Source organism: Hemiscyllium ocellatum, chromosome 2 (assembly GCF_020745735.1).
Source record: "Hemiscyllium ocellatum isolate sHemOce1 chromosome 2, sHemOce1.pat.X.cur, whole genome shotgun sequence".
Classification (NCBI taxonomy): Eukaryota; Metazoa; Chordata; class Chondrichthyes; order Orectolobiformes; family Hemiscylliidae; genus Hemiscyllium; species Hemiscyllium ocellatum.
In genome coordinates, this window is record NC_083402.1 from 12,110,371 (window position 1) to 12,127,232 (window position 16,862).

The window sequence follows — 16,862 nt, forward strand, 5'->3', positions numbered from 1 at the left end:
CATTTGTGTTGGAAATGAAAAGTGAGAGAGAGAGAGAGATATCTCTATCACTAATAAAAGAAATCTAGTAGAATTCAGGAGAAACTTCTTTACCTCAAATGCAGAACTTATCACCATGAGAGTAGTTGCAGTGAATACAATAGATATAGTTAAGACAAAAGTTAGATTAATACGTGTAGGACAAAGAAATAGAAAGATGTGCTGGCAGGGTAAGATGTAGGAAAGTGAAGATTCTTCAGCGTAAATACTGACATAGTTTCTATGCTGTCGAATCTATGTAATAATAATCAAGCCACAATGGATATTTTTAAACTTGATCACTGATTTCTGTCTTGACAGTCTATTTTCTTTTTAAAGACTTAGGGTTGAAGTATTGAATTCTAATTGAAAAGAATGAAAGAAACTAATGGACATGATCAAAGCTTGGTACATTTATTAAAATGTGTTAGCACTGTGTAGGTCCTATTTACTTGAACTTGTCCAATGTATACGCTAGGCTTTGTTTATATGAAATGCTGTATTGCTTGGCTTTGCTGAGAATTTGCAGAGCTGTCCCTGATGAAAGTTGCTGAATTCAGATGTTACAGGTTCTCAGTAGCACAACTGATTTGACTCCAGCCTTCCACCTCATCTGTTTTAGGTAAAGTAAACATGTCCTTCATTGATCAATTGCAAAGGGAAGTTAGGTGCCGTATATAATCTAGTAATAGTCGATCTCACGTAAAAGCCAGCCCCCTATTTTTGATGAAAATGTCTGGAATCTTCCATATAGCTCATGTTAAAGTGGACCCTAGTTCTTCACAGATTGTGTCAGTCAGCCGGCTGTCACATTCTGCTCTGGGTTTTCAGAATTATTGTAATTCGTTGTTTTTTTTCTTATTCATTTTAGAGATCACTTGGGCTTTTGCTAATGATACGGGATGAATTTCAGCCACTCAAAAGTAGTATCCATGAAATAGTTGATCCCATAAATTTAATCTTAAGGTCAAAATTTGACTCTTATTCTAATACATATGATAATTGTACAAGACAGGGAGGAATAAAAACACTTGATGGGGCGAAATGCAGTAGTTTTGGAGCAATTCAGATGCTGTACATACTTGGCGTAGACCAGTTAGGCTGAATGACCTGTTTCTATGTCATATTTATGGCATGACCAGTCCAGTAGTCCTAGCTTGGTGTCTCACATTAATCCTCATCCAAAGCTGCTGCCATGCACTAACTTGCATCAAGTTTAATTTGCTGTATGCTCTCTGCCTAATATTCGGCTTCATTATGAGCAGTGTCTAAATTCAAATTCTCAACCTCACTTCTACAGCCCGGCTCCTTCCCCCATTTCCTTGTCCATCTTGAGATCTGTGTTCCTTCAAATCTTGCCGATTCGATGTCCCTTATTTTAATTGTTCTCTTATTAGCATATATGCTTTCAGCTGCCAGGGCCCTTAGCTCTGCAGTTCCTTCTTTCAAACTCTCTGCCTTTCTTTCCATTCTTTTGCGATACTCATTAGAGCTTAACTCCTCCTTATATTGCTTGATAAATTGTGTGATTTATGCTGCTGTGAATTTTTGTAATATTTTGGCGATCTATAAATGAAAACTATTGCTATAAATTCCATCTGTATGAGATTACATGAGAATTGCAAGACTGTCAACTGATCCACTGCTTCTGAGTTTGGGGTTGTCTAAAGGGAACCTCCAAGTGTAAAAGGTCAAACAAAACATGAACATTGAAGTTTGTAAATTCCACATGTTCTGGATTATTTCCTCCAACATACAGGATTTTATCGACAGTGAAGAGGTGACTGTAGATTTTTTTTCTAGTGAGACGTTTGTTTTAAAATTCTAGGACCAGAGGGTGCACACTGAGTAAATTCTGAAATGCGGGATTACTTCTGAGGGTTGAAAAATTTTGGAACACCGTGCCACAGACCGCTGTGCGGAGGCAGATTCCTTGTGTATATTTAAGGCTGAAATAGATTCTTGATCAGTTGGGAAGTAGAGTGTTATGTAGAAAAGGCAGGAAAGTGGATGTGAAGACTGTTGCATCAGCCATGATCCTATTGAGTGGCAGAGCAGGCTAGAGGGGCAGAATGCCTTACTTGGGTTCATATTTCTTATGGCCATCTTTTGGCCGTAACCCTCCAATTTGGCCAAATTTGGATGCTTGTTTGGTTTGGGCATCATGCTTTGATAATGCTTTATTAATCTTGGGCAGTGTGTGGTGCAGATTTACCAGAATGACACCTGCATTCAAATGGTTAAATTACGAGAACCCATTTACAAAGTCGAGTTGAATTCCCTGAAATTTGGCTAGTTGGGGAGTGACTACCCAGATTAAAGCTACTCACTAATTCTGTAACTGAATTGTATTGGGCTTTAGTGATGTCACACACCAGGGACAATGATTAGTTCTGGTCTCATTACTTGAGAAATTCTATCCTTATCACAGAAGGAGTACAGAAAAGGCTTTCATCACTGTAATTGCTGACGTGCATTTAACACTAGGTTAAGCATCTCCTCAGCTTTCGGTTTCTCATCCTTGTTTTCAGATTCCTCCTTGGCTTTGGCTCTCTGTATTTCTAAACATTTCCAGTCCTGCACCCATCCCAGTTGTCTGCCATTTCTCCATCCTGATCCTTTTAGCACCCTCTATTATAATAGCTCCATCATTGTTGATTCAGCTGCTCAGGCACTAAGCTCCTGGAATTCTCTCTAACAACCTCTTGGAGACTGTATCTCTGTTCTTTTTTCCTTTTAAATGTTCTTCAAAGCTTCCTTTTTAGACAAGTTATTGGTCATCTACCCTAATGTCATCTACTTGTGGAGCAATTTTAATGTTTCATTATCTTGAAGATACCACAAACTCTAGTAGTTGTAGAAATATTCCTTATATAAACACTCTCCTATGAGGTGAGATAATATGTAATGTTCTTGGGAGTTAAGAAGAATGATCAGTGGTTAAATTGAAGTGTGCAAAAGTTTTAGGAGGACAGAATAGATACTGAGCTGGACAATTTGGAACTAGGGACCATTGTCACAGAATAAGGATTTAACCGTTGAAGATTCTGATGTGAAATTTCTCTGCTCTGAAGGTTAATGATCTAAAGTTTAGACTCTGTCTCCTATTACAATATAATACCAAAATGAATAACCCCTTCCCTACATGATAACACATCTGCTATCTTGTTGACTGTTCACTTAAACTGCCTATACATGTATCCTCTTTTCAGCTTATATTGCCACCTAACTATATTGTTGACAAGTCTTGGTTAATTGCTGTGGGGCTCAGTATCTAAGTCATTAATGTGGATTCTATCTATAGCTGAGGGGCTAGCATTTAGTCAGGTGATACTCCACTTATTGTAACCTGCCATTTCACTGTGTATCACTTGCCCTTACCCTCTGTTCTCTGTCCTTTAACCAGTACTTCATTGATGTAGTATATTACTTCTAACCACATGAATCTGGCACCTTAGCATATGCCTTTTTAAAATCTTAGTATAATACTAGTCTCCCTTTATCTTCCTTACTGGTTAGATCTTCAGAAACTCTTAATAAATTTGTCAAACATTATTTGTAAAACCATGTTGACTTTGTTTGATCATTTGTGCTTTTCAAGGTATGTTGTTAAGTTTTCTTTAAAAATATATTCTAGCACTTTTGCAATGATTGACTAATGTCAGCATATAGCTGCTGCTTTTCCTTCTCCCTCTCGTGAATAGTGGTGTTAGATTTCATGCTGCTGGAGTTAGGGTGTTTTGATGGATAGTGTTGGGCACCGATTTGAGTCGGCTTCTCAACGCAAAGGAAATTATGTTGTGTACCATTAACATTTTAGTACAGCATACTTCATTGCCTGATGTTTGAAGGGCTGGGTGTGTTCAGGAAGAAATTTTCCAGTGTTTGTCCCTGACTCATCTGGTTTATTTCCTCATTATTTATCTGCAATATAAAATGTTTTAGTATGATGATTTTTGTCATCATGAATGGGTAGCAAACCTTTCATAGGAAAGATTAGAAAATCAAGAGGCAAATCTTCAAATATAATCAACTTTAATACTGTCAGTTCTGCAAATTGGCTTCAACATACTTTAAGAATTTAGACTGTTACTTGCAGAGCGTGAACTTTGCTTACTTGTATTGATGATAATGTGATTCCAGCCCCATTTAAATGGTGTGGCTGTTGCATGATTTTCTTACACTAGATTGCACAACAACGGAACTATTGCATTGTATCAGAACCAAATTTCATTGATAAAACGCAGAGACTTTTTCAGTCTTGTACTGTCATAACTTTGGTGAGAGAGTTAGGTGCTTATGGTATGTTGGATATTCCATTGCATTATCTCAGAGACCCAGCTTTGCAAAAACCTTTATGAAAGGCCAGTGAGGTATTTTCAAAGTAATTTCTGTTGCATCCCTTTTTTTTCCCAATGCACCAATCCAGTCATCCCACCAATGCTCAAACTTAGCAACTTTTGGAACCTGATGTGTGTATTGTTGGAGCCAATCAAAACTTTCCACTTGACCCTCAACACTCCTGCATGGTGAAGTGCCTTCCTTTACCTAACATGTCAGGCTAAGGATGTGGTTGAAATTGGAAAACTCAAGCTGTGAAACTGAACCTGCATGGCAAAAGTATTGCCATCTGGTATTCCAGCATGCTGCGCTCATGCTGTGTTTTTTTTTTGCTGTTGCAAGTTTGGAGCCCCAATTCAGTTACCCAGGAAGACCTTAATCATGAGCTTGCCATAGAAAAGTAAATGAAGGATGCTTGGAGACTGAGCTAATCTCACTTGCACATCCTCACTGATCAGAAGACTACTTCAATGCATTGATATCGCACCTTAGTGCACGTCTCAAAAGTTTCAAAGCACTTTGTGTATGGTGAATTTTATTTGAAGTTCAGCAAGTGATGCATTGGCAAAGTCAACAGTTATTTGATGCACAATAAGAATTTATAGGCAGCAATGGAGTTAATGGCTGGTTAATCAGTTTTGATGGTGTTGCTGAGGAAGAAATGTTAGATTAAAGCACCAGGGGAACTTTTTATACTTGTTTGAATAGTGCCATGGACCCTTGATTTTCACCTGAATCACCAGACCGGGGAAAGATAACCTTGATGTACCTCATTTGACAAGTTAAGGCCTTCTAAAATGCAGGGAAATACTTCAGCGCAATGTTAGAGTGTCAGCCAAGATTGTGTGCTCAAGACTGACTGCAGCTTAGCATTGTGGCTGCCTGAGAGTAGGTGATCTGCTTCTAAATATAGCCAGGAAGTGGCACAAGTTGACCTACGAAATTCTCTATATTTTAATTTAGAAAAGCAGAGTAGAAAAATAATTTCTCTTAATCTTACAGCAGTAAACAAATCTCATTTGTTAAGTCACATGGGCCACAGCCGGCAGTCCTCTGACAGCAGTGTTGATCGTTTTGTCTCGAAGGATGACTGCGTTGAGTCAGCAGATCTTGATACCAAGGTGAGATATCTTTTTGTTGTACTTCTTAATTGAGGTTTCCATAGAGTTAATAAGGAGAAACTGTTTCACTGGTGAGAGACTAGAATGAACTGACTAATTCCGGCCATCATCTTTGTAGGAAGGATGCTGAAGCCGTAAAGAGGGTACAGAGATGATCTCTGAATTTCTCCAATTATGACCTTTTATGCATCTCCAGTTTCATTAATTCCACCTTTGGCAACTAACCTTTATGTGCCAGGGCCCCAAACTTTGTAATTGCTGCTCTAGATCTCCTCATCTCTTCCCTATCCTCTCATGTCACTCTTTAAAATCTGTCTCTTCAACTAGGTTTCTGGTCATCTGTCGTGACATCAACTTTTCAACTTAGTGTCAGATTGGGTTTGAAAATAGTCTGTGAAGTGCAGTGCAAAGCTTTACTCTATGAAAAGCATTGTTTAAATGCAATTTATTGTTGAAAGTTCATAAGAATGAGAGAATTTAAATAAATACTTAAAAATTAAAGAAGTAATGAAATGAGAGTTTGCCTTGTAGAAAGTGAGTTAGGGAGTTGATAATGGAAAAATGAAGATGTGGCGGATGATTGAACAGTTATTTTGCATCTGTCTTAATAATAGTATCATCTCAGAAACTGCTCCAAAGGAAAGGAGGGAGGAAATCAAATAAAAATCCATGAGGGAAGCAGTACTGAACAAATGGTTGGAGCTGCAGGCAAGTCCCTGTGATCTGATGGATTTAATCCTAGAGTGTTTAAAAAGTGACGAGTAAGATATTTGGACTTGGAAATTCCAAGATTTCCCACATTCCGGGGAGGTTCCATTAGGTTGCAAAATGTGGATGTAATTCGAATTTTTTAAAAAAAAGAGCCAGAAAGCTAAAGACTAGTTAGCTTAATAGCTGCCATAAAGGGGTTGTTCAAAACTGCGCTACTGTATAATAGACCGTGGATGGCACGGTGGCTCAGTGATTAGCACTGCTGCCTCACAGTGCCAGGGACCCGAATTCAATTCCTGCCTTGGGCCACTGTCTGTGTGGAGTTTGCACATTCTCTCCATGTCTGTGTGGGTTTCCTCCCACATTCCAGAGATGTGCAGATCAGTTGAATTGGCCATGCTAAATTGCCTGCAATGTTAGGTGAAGGGGTAAATGTAGGTGAATGGGTCTGGATGGGCGAAAGTGAGGACTGCAGATTGCTGGAGATTAAAGTCAAGATTAGAGTGCTACTGGAAAAGCACAGCAGGTCAGGCAGCATCCGAGGAGCAGTAAAATCGACGTTTTGGGCAGGACCCCTTCATCAGGAATCAAAACTGCTATTATATATAATAGGTGCATTAGTCAGGGGTAAATGTAGGGTAGGGGAATGGGTCTGGATGGGTCAGAGAGTCACTGTGGACTTGTTGGGTTGAATGACCTGTTTCTACACTCATCTAATCTATGTTTTAGCAGGGCACTTCTAGAGGTCAAAGTAATCAGGCAGAGTGAACATGGTTTTGTGGAAGGGAAATGTTGTTTAACCAGTTTGTTGGAGTTCTTTGAACAAGTAACATGCTCTGGATAAAGCAGACTGGTGGGTATACTGTACTTGGATTTCCAGGAGTTGCTTGGTATGGTGCAATTTCAAAGATTTTTGTAGAAAAAGCAGCTCATGATGTCTGTGTATCATCATGGGTAGAAGATTAGTGAGGCAGGGAACAGAATAAGCAAAAATGGGTTATTTTCTCTTTGTAGTGAGTATTTTACTATTTATATCGAGGATTTGGGTGAAGCATCATAAGATATTGATGCTACATTTTCAGGTGATGCAATACGAAGTAGAAAACAAAGTTATGAAAAGGAAGGGGCTACAAAAGGAAGAATTTAAAAAAGCATATTATCTAAATGGTGAAAGTTTACAGTTAGATGTGTATCCTCATACATGAATTATAAGAGGTGAGTATGATGGTACAGCAAATAATTAGGAAAGATCTGGATGTAGGTTTGCTCACTGAGCTGAGAGGTTAGATGTAGCCCGCTTTCTATTGATATGTTTGAGTTTCCTAAGGATAGAAAGTGGGCTACACCACTGGTGCCTCATTTGGAGGCTCACTGAAGATGTTACCTAGTATGGTGACAATATGTCTGAAAACTAACCTTCCAGCTCAGTGAGCAAGCCTGCATCCAGAATCTTGACCTGTGCTACAAATCTTCTCAAAACTCGCTAATTAGGAAAGATAATAGAATGTTGTTTATTGAATTGAATATCAAAGTAGGGAAACCATAGTTCAGTTATTCAAGGGATTGTTAAGACCATATCCTGACTACTGACATAGTAATGGTCATTTCACTTACAGATGGATAGAAATACATTGAAATTTAATCAGAGAAGGTTTACTTGATTAATATCCAGAATAGGTGGGTTGTCTGAATGAAGGAACGTTAGACTGGCTCGGTCTGTACCCTGCTGGAGTTTAGAAGAGCAAGGGGTGTCCAATAAGATCCAGAGAGGTACATGTAGAAAGGACGATTCCTGTTATGGGAGAATTTAAATGTAGGGATCACTGTTTTAAAATAAGGAGTCCATTTAAAGCAGATGAGGAAATATTCTTTCTCTGAAGGTCTTGAGTGTTGGATATTTTTCCCTCAAAATATTGTGAAAGCAGAGTGCTTGAATATTTTAAGGCAGTAGTTATGTTTTTGATAAGTCAGGGGTTGAAGGCTTTCTTGGAAGGTGAGAATGCTGATTAATCAGATCAGCAGTGATCATCTTGAATGGCAGAGCAGGCTTGAGGGGCTGAGTGAGCTCCTACTTCTCCTAATTCCTATGTTCGAAGAGTTGGAGGAATTGCAATTGTTGCCACCTTAAAGCAGAGTAAGCTGAAAGGAAGTATAATTGATAAGAGTTGGTCACCGGGGAGCAAACTGATGATCTGGAATCTATTGCCTAAACATCTGGAATAAGCAAATTCATTCTTTCAAAGTTTTTTGAAAAGGGAGAATGGGAAAGATTGAGGAACTAAGAGACTAATTGTATAGTTCTTTCAAAGATCTATTAAACAATAGGCCAATACTCTTCCAGTACTGTATCATTCCATAATATGCAAGATTCCAAATGTTTCTGTTATGTAGTCTTAACGATTTTCTAGAGAACTGCAGTGTTGCAATTTTAAACTTTAACAAGGGAGAGATTTAAATGGCTAGTGATTATTTCCCAGGTAATTGAGTTTGTATTCTGACATTTCTGCAGTGGTCCTTCCCGCAACATTCCATTTTCTGTCGGTGGTAAATATGACTTTGTTTTTTTTCTGGTGGCTATTACTTTGATCAATTTCAGAGATGTTGTATGCTTTGTGAGAATTTGGATGATGTGATAATGGTTAGCTGCTGTAGAAAGTGTTAGTTTACAGCTTTACCATTTGGAATCTTGTTACTGTGAATCTACTTTGAATTATCCTTCATCTGAAGCCTTTGTACTGCATAATGTGATGGACTGTTCGGTGGGGGGGACAATTTTATAACACGGCGAATGGTAATGACTTGAAACATCCCCTCTGAGAATGGTTGAAGGGGAGACTATGAATGATTTAATTAGAAAATTGGGTGATTTTGCCATTCAGTGAGATCATGGCTGATCTGTGGCCTAACACCATATACCTGGCTTTGGCCTATATCCCTTAGTACCTTTGCTTAATAAAATGTATTATTTCTGATTTAAATTTAACAACAGATCTAACATCCACTGCCATTTGTGGAAGAGGGTTCCAAACATTTGCCACCCTTTTGTGTCTGAGTGCTTGCTGAATGGTCTGGTCTAACTATCAGACTATACCTCTAATTCTGGAATCCCAATCATTGGAAATAGTTTATCTTTGTCTATCCTGTCTTTTCCTGTTATTACCTTAAAGACTTTGATCAGGTCACCCTTAACCTTCTAAATTTGAGAGAAGGGGCTTAATTTGTATTATCTCTGCGCATAACTGTTTATTGTATTACAGTAAATCAGATTACACAGTATAGCAAACCATCAGTTACTAAGACAACTTTTTATTAACTGGATGTGTGTGATGCTGGATGTTGTCTTGCAGAGATGATGGGAAGCTGCCCTATTGAATCACTGCAGGCCATTTAATATAGATAGACCCCTCAATGCTGTTAGGGAGGGAGATCCAGTGACATTGAGAGAATGGTAATTATATTTTCATACGTTAGAGTGTTGAGTGGCTAGAAGAGAAACTTGCAGATGGTGGTGTTCCCCAATATATACTGTGCTTTTTTTTGAGATGGAAATGGGCATGGGTTTGGAAGCTGGCTTCTTAATTATCCTCCCAGATTTACAATCCTTCAGTTCTGTCCCCTTGAACATTGCTGATTTCCTTTGTCCAAAATTTGACCACTGTGCCTTCAGCGGCCTAAGCATTAACTATAGAGTTCCCTCTCTACTTCGTTTCTATACTCCTTTTTAAGATTTGGCCAAGCATTTTGTAACCCGTTGCTAATATCAGCTTGCAGTCTAGTGTTGGTTGATTTTTGTTTTTCTGATACTGCTCTTGTGAAAGTTGGCTCTGTCATATATGTAGGGATATTTTACTGCTTGATCAGTGCTGTATCAATGCAGGTTGTTGTCAGGTTTTCCATGCATTAACAGGAAAAACAAAGATTCCAGTCATCTTTGTTGCTGATGTTGTGACCTGCACGATCTCTCCATTCCAGCCTGTTAAATGCAAAATCTATATAGTGTTTTAATAATATAGAATCAAACTATAGTGGAGGCTGGAGATCAGAAGGAAAAAGAGTGCTTGAAAAACTCACAGGTCTGGCCAGTATTTATGGTGGAAAAGAATGAAGTTGGTACTTTGAGTCAAATATGACTCTTCTGGAAATGTTAACTTTATATATTTTTCTCTAAACTCATGTCAGAATTGCTCAGTGAAAATGCTTGGATCCACATGTAGGTCTTCACAACAATATTACATTGTGCACATTACGTGGACAGTAATCTAGCTAGCTTGCTTATTGTTTTGTGTTGGAATATGATGGAGGTTTGTGGTCCTGAGGTCAGGATGGTGAACCCCCCCCCCCCACCAGCTTCAGAGAGCTGGAAACAACAGCGCAAACTTGAAATTGATTGTAGCTTTAAATATAAACTCTAAATAGTTATTCTGTAGTGGTTAGATCAGAACCTCAACGTAAGTCATCAATGATCTTCGAGACCTGTTCTCCTGTCAGGCAAAGGGGAAAAAAATGGGATAGGCTCTTTTAGGGGTGATATGAGGCAGTGCTTTGCATCTTCTTGAAGTCAGCATTTCCCTGTATTAATGACTGTGTGTTTATTTTGGAATGTAATGGTGTCATGTAAAGAACAGGGTTATAAGGCTTTTACACAATCATGAACAGTGTTGAGGCAACAGAATAAGCATAGTAAGTGTTCATTTGAGTGTTGGTTTGCAACTGAAAAATTCCAAGCAAAGTCTGAAGAAATAGATTTGTTTTTCTTAGAATAGGAAATTATGGAATGTTTAGTTATGAAAGATCGGGAATGACTTCATTGAAATCATTCTAGGACCAGGAGCTGTAGATGGAAGATTGAATGCCAGAGATTTGTAACAAAGGGTATGAGAAATCCTTCCATTTCAAAGGGTGTAAACCTGTGTAATGGACTACCAAAGGAAGTGATCAAGACAGACATTAGCTAAGAATATGTTGTAGAAGCAGGAAATACTGGAAATTCTCAGACCAGGAAGCCCTTGTGCAGCAGGGAAGCATTGGATTGAATACTGTAAATTTAATGTAGATAGGGTGAGATGAAGGAATGTGGGAAAAGTCTGGTGTGGAGTACAGGTTTGTTTGTTGCTATTTGATTTAAGATGAATCAATATTCGATGTTGTTAATTTCTTGACTGAAGTTGCCAGGACAGCTGAGGGCTAGTGTGTGGTTTTGCAGTTTGGTTTTGGCTGTCGGTACAGATATGATAAATGTTCATGGTTCCCACCGAGTTAAGAGTTGATGTTGCCAACTTGCACAGTTTGCTAACCTGTGTGTTCTCTTCAATTCTTTCCTTCTCACCTATCTGCTCCACCCTCCCCACTGATGTGTCACAATTACCCCCCCCCCCCCCCAAAATTTGCATCTACTGATCACTTTCCCAGCCACCTCCCTTCCCCCAAAATCCCACTGCCTCTATTTATCTCTCAGCCCCTTTTCCCTTCACATTCCTGATGACGGGCTTATGCCTGACTGTCCTGCTCCTCGGATGCTGCCTGACCTGCTGTGCTTTTCCACACTTTTCAACTCTGACTGTCCAGCATCAGAAGTCCTCACTTGCTCCTTGAGCTAATAATTATCCAGCAATATTCGCACTGTATTTTTGCCAGGAATTGATGCCTCCAACAAGGAGGAATCCAACTAAAGCCTCTTGATCCTTAATAGTATTTCCTTACTATTCGTTTACAGGATGTGGGAAGCATTTGTTGCCCACCTCAATTTCTCTGGAGAAGGTAGTGGTGAACTGCCTTCTAGAACTGAAGTTCTTAAGGTGGTGGGGCCACCGTTGCACTTTCCAGAAAGGAATTGGGATCAGCGAATCTCCCTCCTCTCAATTCCCTAGGAGTCACCATTGACAAGAAACTGAATTATACTAACCATGTAAATACTATGGACATGCTTTTCCACTATCGACAAAGCACTCATCAGGCATGTGATGCAATATTGTTACAACCTACTGTAAGTTGGGCTCCACTATTTATGGAGTTGTACCAAATATTAAAGCCTTTTTTTGAGGGTTTGCATAGTACCACAATTTACTGGACTTTCATACCAAGGTCAGTAGAAAAACTGGGCTGGGTTTTTGTACTAAACAAGAATTATATTTATTACAAATACTTGTTCTATAGCTACAAGTAAATAGTGACAAACCATTGGCATGCAGCACTAATAACTGAAACTCTAATCCCTTTATAAACTCCTCCTCAGACACATACACAAACAAATAGGGAAAATGAATTATTGCTGGAGGAAAAGCTGAAATATCAGTTCTGTGATCTTTATATGGAGCTGTACAGCACAGGAACAGACCCTTTGTCCAAACCTATCTGCGCCAACAATGATGCCATTCTGAACTAATCCCCATCTGCCTGCACATGGTCCTTATCCCTCTATTCCCTGCCTGTTCACGTGTCAGTCTAAATGTCTATTAAATGTTGCTATTAGAGCTGCTTCCTCTCCTGGCAATGTGTTCCAGGCATCCACCACAGAGTGTGATTTTTAAAATAAAACATTGCATCGCACAGTTCCTTTTGAGCCTACCCCCTTTCACCTTAACCTATGCCCTCTCATGATTGATATTTTCACTCTGGGGGTGAAAAGACCCCCATCCACCCCATCCATGTGTTTCATAATTTTTTTTGTATACTTGTATCAGCTGGCCCCTCAACCTCATTTCTAGCAAAAACAATCCGTTTGCCCACCCTCTCCTTAGTTAATATGCTCCAATCTCAGCAACATGTTGGTAAACCTCTTTTGCACCCTCTGTAAAGTCTCCAAAGCCTTCATATAGTGTGGCAGCCAGCACTGCGCTTTGCTTCCCAAATTCGTTGTTGAGATGATTTTCCTTCGCTAGCCAGATACTTGGTGTTTGTTTGTCTTTCTCTGGAAACACCGTTTTGCCAGAAGTACAGATTAATTCACCTAGAAAATGTCTCAAACTTTTGAAAGTTCAAAAGTCTCAGCTCGCAGCAACTGTTGCAGGTAAGTTAACTTTTTCAAGTTTAAACTGAGTTTCTTATCACAGAGAACAGCAGAATACACTTGTCTATTTCTTTTTGTATGTGTCTTTCTAATTTGTTTCTAGTTCTCACCTTCTCATTAGCTGAGAACCAGTCAGCTTCATTTGTAGATGACTCCTCTGTTCCTGAAAGTCTGCACATTGCAGGGAAGTATAACTACAAAACAGCTCACAATAGGTATCAGTTTCCTTGCTATGAAGATATGCAGCCATCCCTGTTTTAAAAACTGCCCTTTCCTCGTTGTCCACAGCTTTTAAAGACACAAAAATAAAAAGTCAATGTTTTTCCAATGCTGTGCACTTGCCTGGATGAGTGCCTTTCCAACAACACTCCAGAAGATCCACATCAACCAGGATAGTGCTTGATTGGTGCCATATCCACAAGGATTAACTTCTTCCTTAATCGATGCATGGTGGCAAAAGTGTATACTTCTTACAAGATACACTGCATTAACTCACCATTTTTCCTCTTTAAAAACTTGTGATACTCAGCATTATGTAAACGTAATATTTTTACTATTGTGGAGACAACTCTTAAATGGTTTTGCACGATGTATTACCTTTTGAAGCTCAGGCACTGGTATGTGGTTAAGCATTTAAAAGTAACTAATTTCAAATCATTCAGTAATAGCTGACTATTCAGTTTTCCCAAATCAGCTGGTGATTTTGACGAAATTGGGTTGTACGATGTATATTGACCGGGGGTGTAGAAGATTCTGTACTAATACTGTGTAATGGTTAACATTTATTGGAGCAGAATAATGGAATGTTTATTGAATGGCATCTCCCAGCTGCGCAGTACTCCCAGGATAGAGTCCTAGGGCTTTTCCAGCATGGAAGAAAGTTCTTCAGCTCATTGTGTTCCTACCAGTCACCAAACATTCAGCTACTCTAATCCCATTTTTCAGCAGTTGGCTCACAGTCTTATATCCCATAGTGAGAAATAAGAATGTTGCAGATGCTAGAAGTCAAAAAAAAGGCAAGATGTTGCAGGTCCTTTGGCGTACGCGGCGAGAGAAGCATTAAGGTTTCAGATTGATAAAACGCACCGTCGATTCTGATGAAGGGTCATCAATCTGAAGTACTTAATGTTTCTGTTTACTCCATCTGCTAGGCATTTCTATCTTTTCCCCCCAAATTTAAAATGCAATGGAATTTTAAGTGCTCCTCAAAATACTTGTTTACAGGCCTTGAGAATTTTGGCCTTTACTACCATTTTTAGGCAGAGTGTTCCAGATATTGCTGCCCTCTGGCTGAAAAACATTTTCCTCAGATCCCCTCTAAACCTTCTCTTTATTGTAAAAGGTGCTCCCAGACTATTGACCCTAGCTCCCACCTAACTTCTATGAAGGGGAAAAGTTTATCCTCATCAACCCTATCTATGTCCCTTGTAACTTTGCACAGCTCAGTCTAGTCTGCCAGTCACTTGCTCTGGCCTATGTAAAACAATCACAGCCTATCTAGTCCCTCTTCATTGCTAATGGCACCAGCCCAGGTAACATCCTGGTGAATCTGTTCTGAGCCCTCTTGTGCTAGGTCAGCCCAGAGTGTGTGCCCAAGGCTTTTTGTGAGTATTCTGTTCTTAGCATTCTGAGCCAGAAGTGAAAGTATAACTAATTTATATTGGCTTGGGAACATGGTATAGGATTTAGAAAGAAGCCCAGAGGTTCAGGTGAGAGCAGTGGTGTCTTGCCATCACCCATTGCTCATTCACTTGAAGATAGGCATTTCATATAAATAATGTTGCCGTAGCTTATTGTTGATGTGATTAGTTTTGGTAAGTTAAAAGCTAAAGTAGTATTTGCATGTCAGGGAGTTTCATACTTGCAGACTTCGCTTTAACCTGAAGCTTTTCATGAACCTTCTGTCTATAGGGTCCTACTTTAATTCAGGCAGAAATACTTTATTAATTTAACATTGGGGCAACGGAAGGGTTCATTTCAATGTATCTGGTGAAATCAAATACCACACGTGAAAAGTCCAAATATTGTAGATGCTGGGAGTCAAAAATAAAAAGGCAAGATGTTAAGAATAAAGAACAGTACAGCACAGAAATAGGCCTTTCACACCTCCAAGCTTGTGGTGATAGAGTTTTTCCCTTCCATATTAAAAGTGTCTTCACTTCCTATTCATGTACACATCCAATAGCTTCTTGAATGCTGCTATTGTGTCTGCTTCCTTCACCACCTCTGCAACATGTTGCAGGCACTCACCAAACTTCGGTGAAAAATGTTACTTGCACATCTGTTGTAAGAACCCCCCACCCCCCACACCCATCCCCTAAGCATCTTGAACCCGTGTTTCCTAGTAATTGACCTGTCCACCCTGGGGAAAAAGCCTTTTATTTTCTACTCTATTCATTCCAATCACAATCTTATAGATTTATATCAGGTCACCCCCTCAACCTCCTGCGTTCCAGTGAAAACAAACCCAGTTTATCCAAACTTTCTTCACAGCGAAAATCCTCCATACCAGACAACATCCTGGTAATCCTTTTCTGTACCCTCTCTAAAGCATCCATGTCCTTCTGGTAGTGTGGTGACCAGAACTATACGCAATTTTCCAAGTATGACGAAACTAAAATTCGATAAAGCTGCAGCAGTTTGTCTAACCTTATGCTTATTGCCCCTTCCTATGAAGGTAAGCATGACATAACTATCTTATCTACCTTCATTGCCACCTTCAGTAATCTGTGGTCCTGCACACCCAGATCCCCCTGCATCTCAATACTCCAAAGGGTTCAGCTATTTACTGTATAATTTTCAACTGTTCTTGACTTTCCAGCATGCATCACTTCCCATTTGTCGGGATTAAACTCCATCTACCATTTTTCTTCCCATGTAGCCAACTGATCTATGTCTTGCTGTATCCTCTGACAACCCTCTTCACTACCACAACTCCACCAAACTTTGTATCATCTGCAGACTTACTAATTAGATCATCTATGTTTTCCTCTAAATTGTCTATGTAGATCATGAACAGAAAAGTTCCCAGTACTGACTCCTGTGGAACACCACTCATCTCATACTCCGCATATGTGGAGAGGAAAGCCTTAAGGTTTCAGATTGATAACATTCCATTTGGTTCTGATGCACTGTCATCAACTGGAACTGACTATTGCTTCTCTCAGTATGGATATTTCTTGCATTTTCTGTTTTTATATCTCAAGTTAAAACGTGAATCTTGGCTACTAACAATTGAGTAAATCTTCATGAAGTGAATGAGGCATAGGTTATAAGAGCAGGGAATTATATAGTATTTTGGTTTTATCTGAAGTACTGTGGGCAGTTCTGGTCGCCATCTTATAGGGAAGATGTATTTGCAAAGGAGGTTCACTCACTAGGATGTTGCTGGGATCGAGCACTTCAGTTATGAAGTGAGGCTGTATAAACTCTGGTTATTTCCTTTGGAACAGAGAGTTGAGGGGATTACTTGATAGAGGTGTATAAGATTGAGGGCGCTGATTAGATCAATAGAAAACAGCTGTTCTATTTAGTTGAAGCGTCAGTAATGAGAAAGTATAACTTTAAAGTGAAAGGTGGGAGGTTTAGAGAGACTTGAGGCATATTTTTCACCCAGAGGATGATACACGGACAGTATGGACTTGATGAACCGAAGGGCTTGTTTT

The 16,862-nt window shown here is 39.3% G+C and overlaps 1 protein-coding gene across 9 annotated transcripts in view; it reads left to right on the top strand.

Annotated features, from left to right (window-relative positions):
* htt (huntingtin) overlaps positions 1-16,862 on the top strand; it is a 244,085-nt gene that overhangs the window by 77,493 nt on the left and 149,730 nt on the right. For 8 of the 9 annotated variants that reach the window (XM_060834685.1, XM_060834714.1, XM_060834722.1 and 5 more), the window contains exon 13: positions 5,362-5,480. In XM_060834685.1, coding sequence (XP_060690668.1) covers positions 5,362-5,480 — 119 coding nt within the window. The remainder of the gene's footprint in view (positions 1-5,361; positions 5,481-16,862) is intronic. The other variant, XM_060834704.1, reaches the window with a different exon arrangement.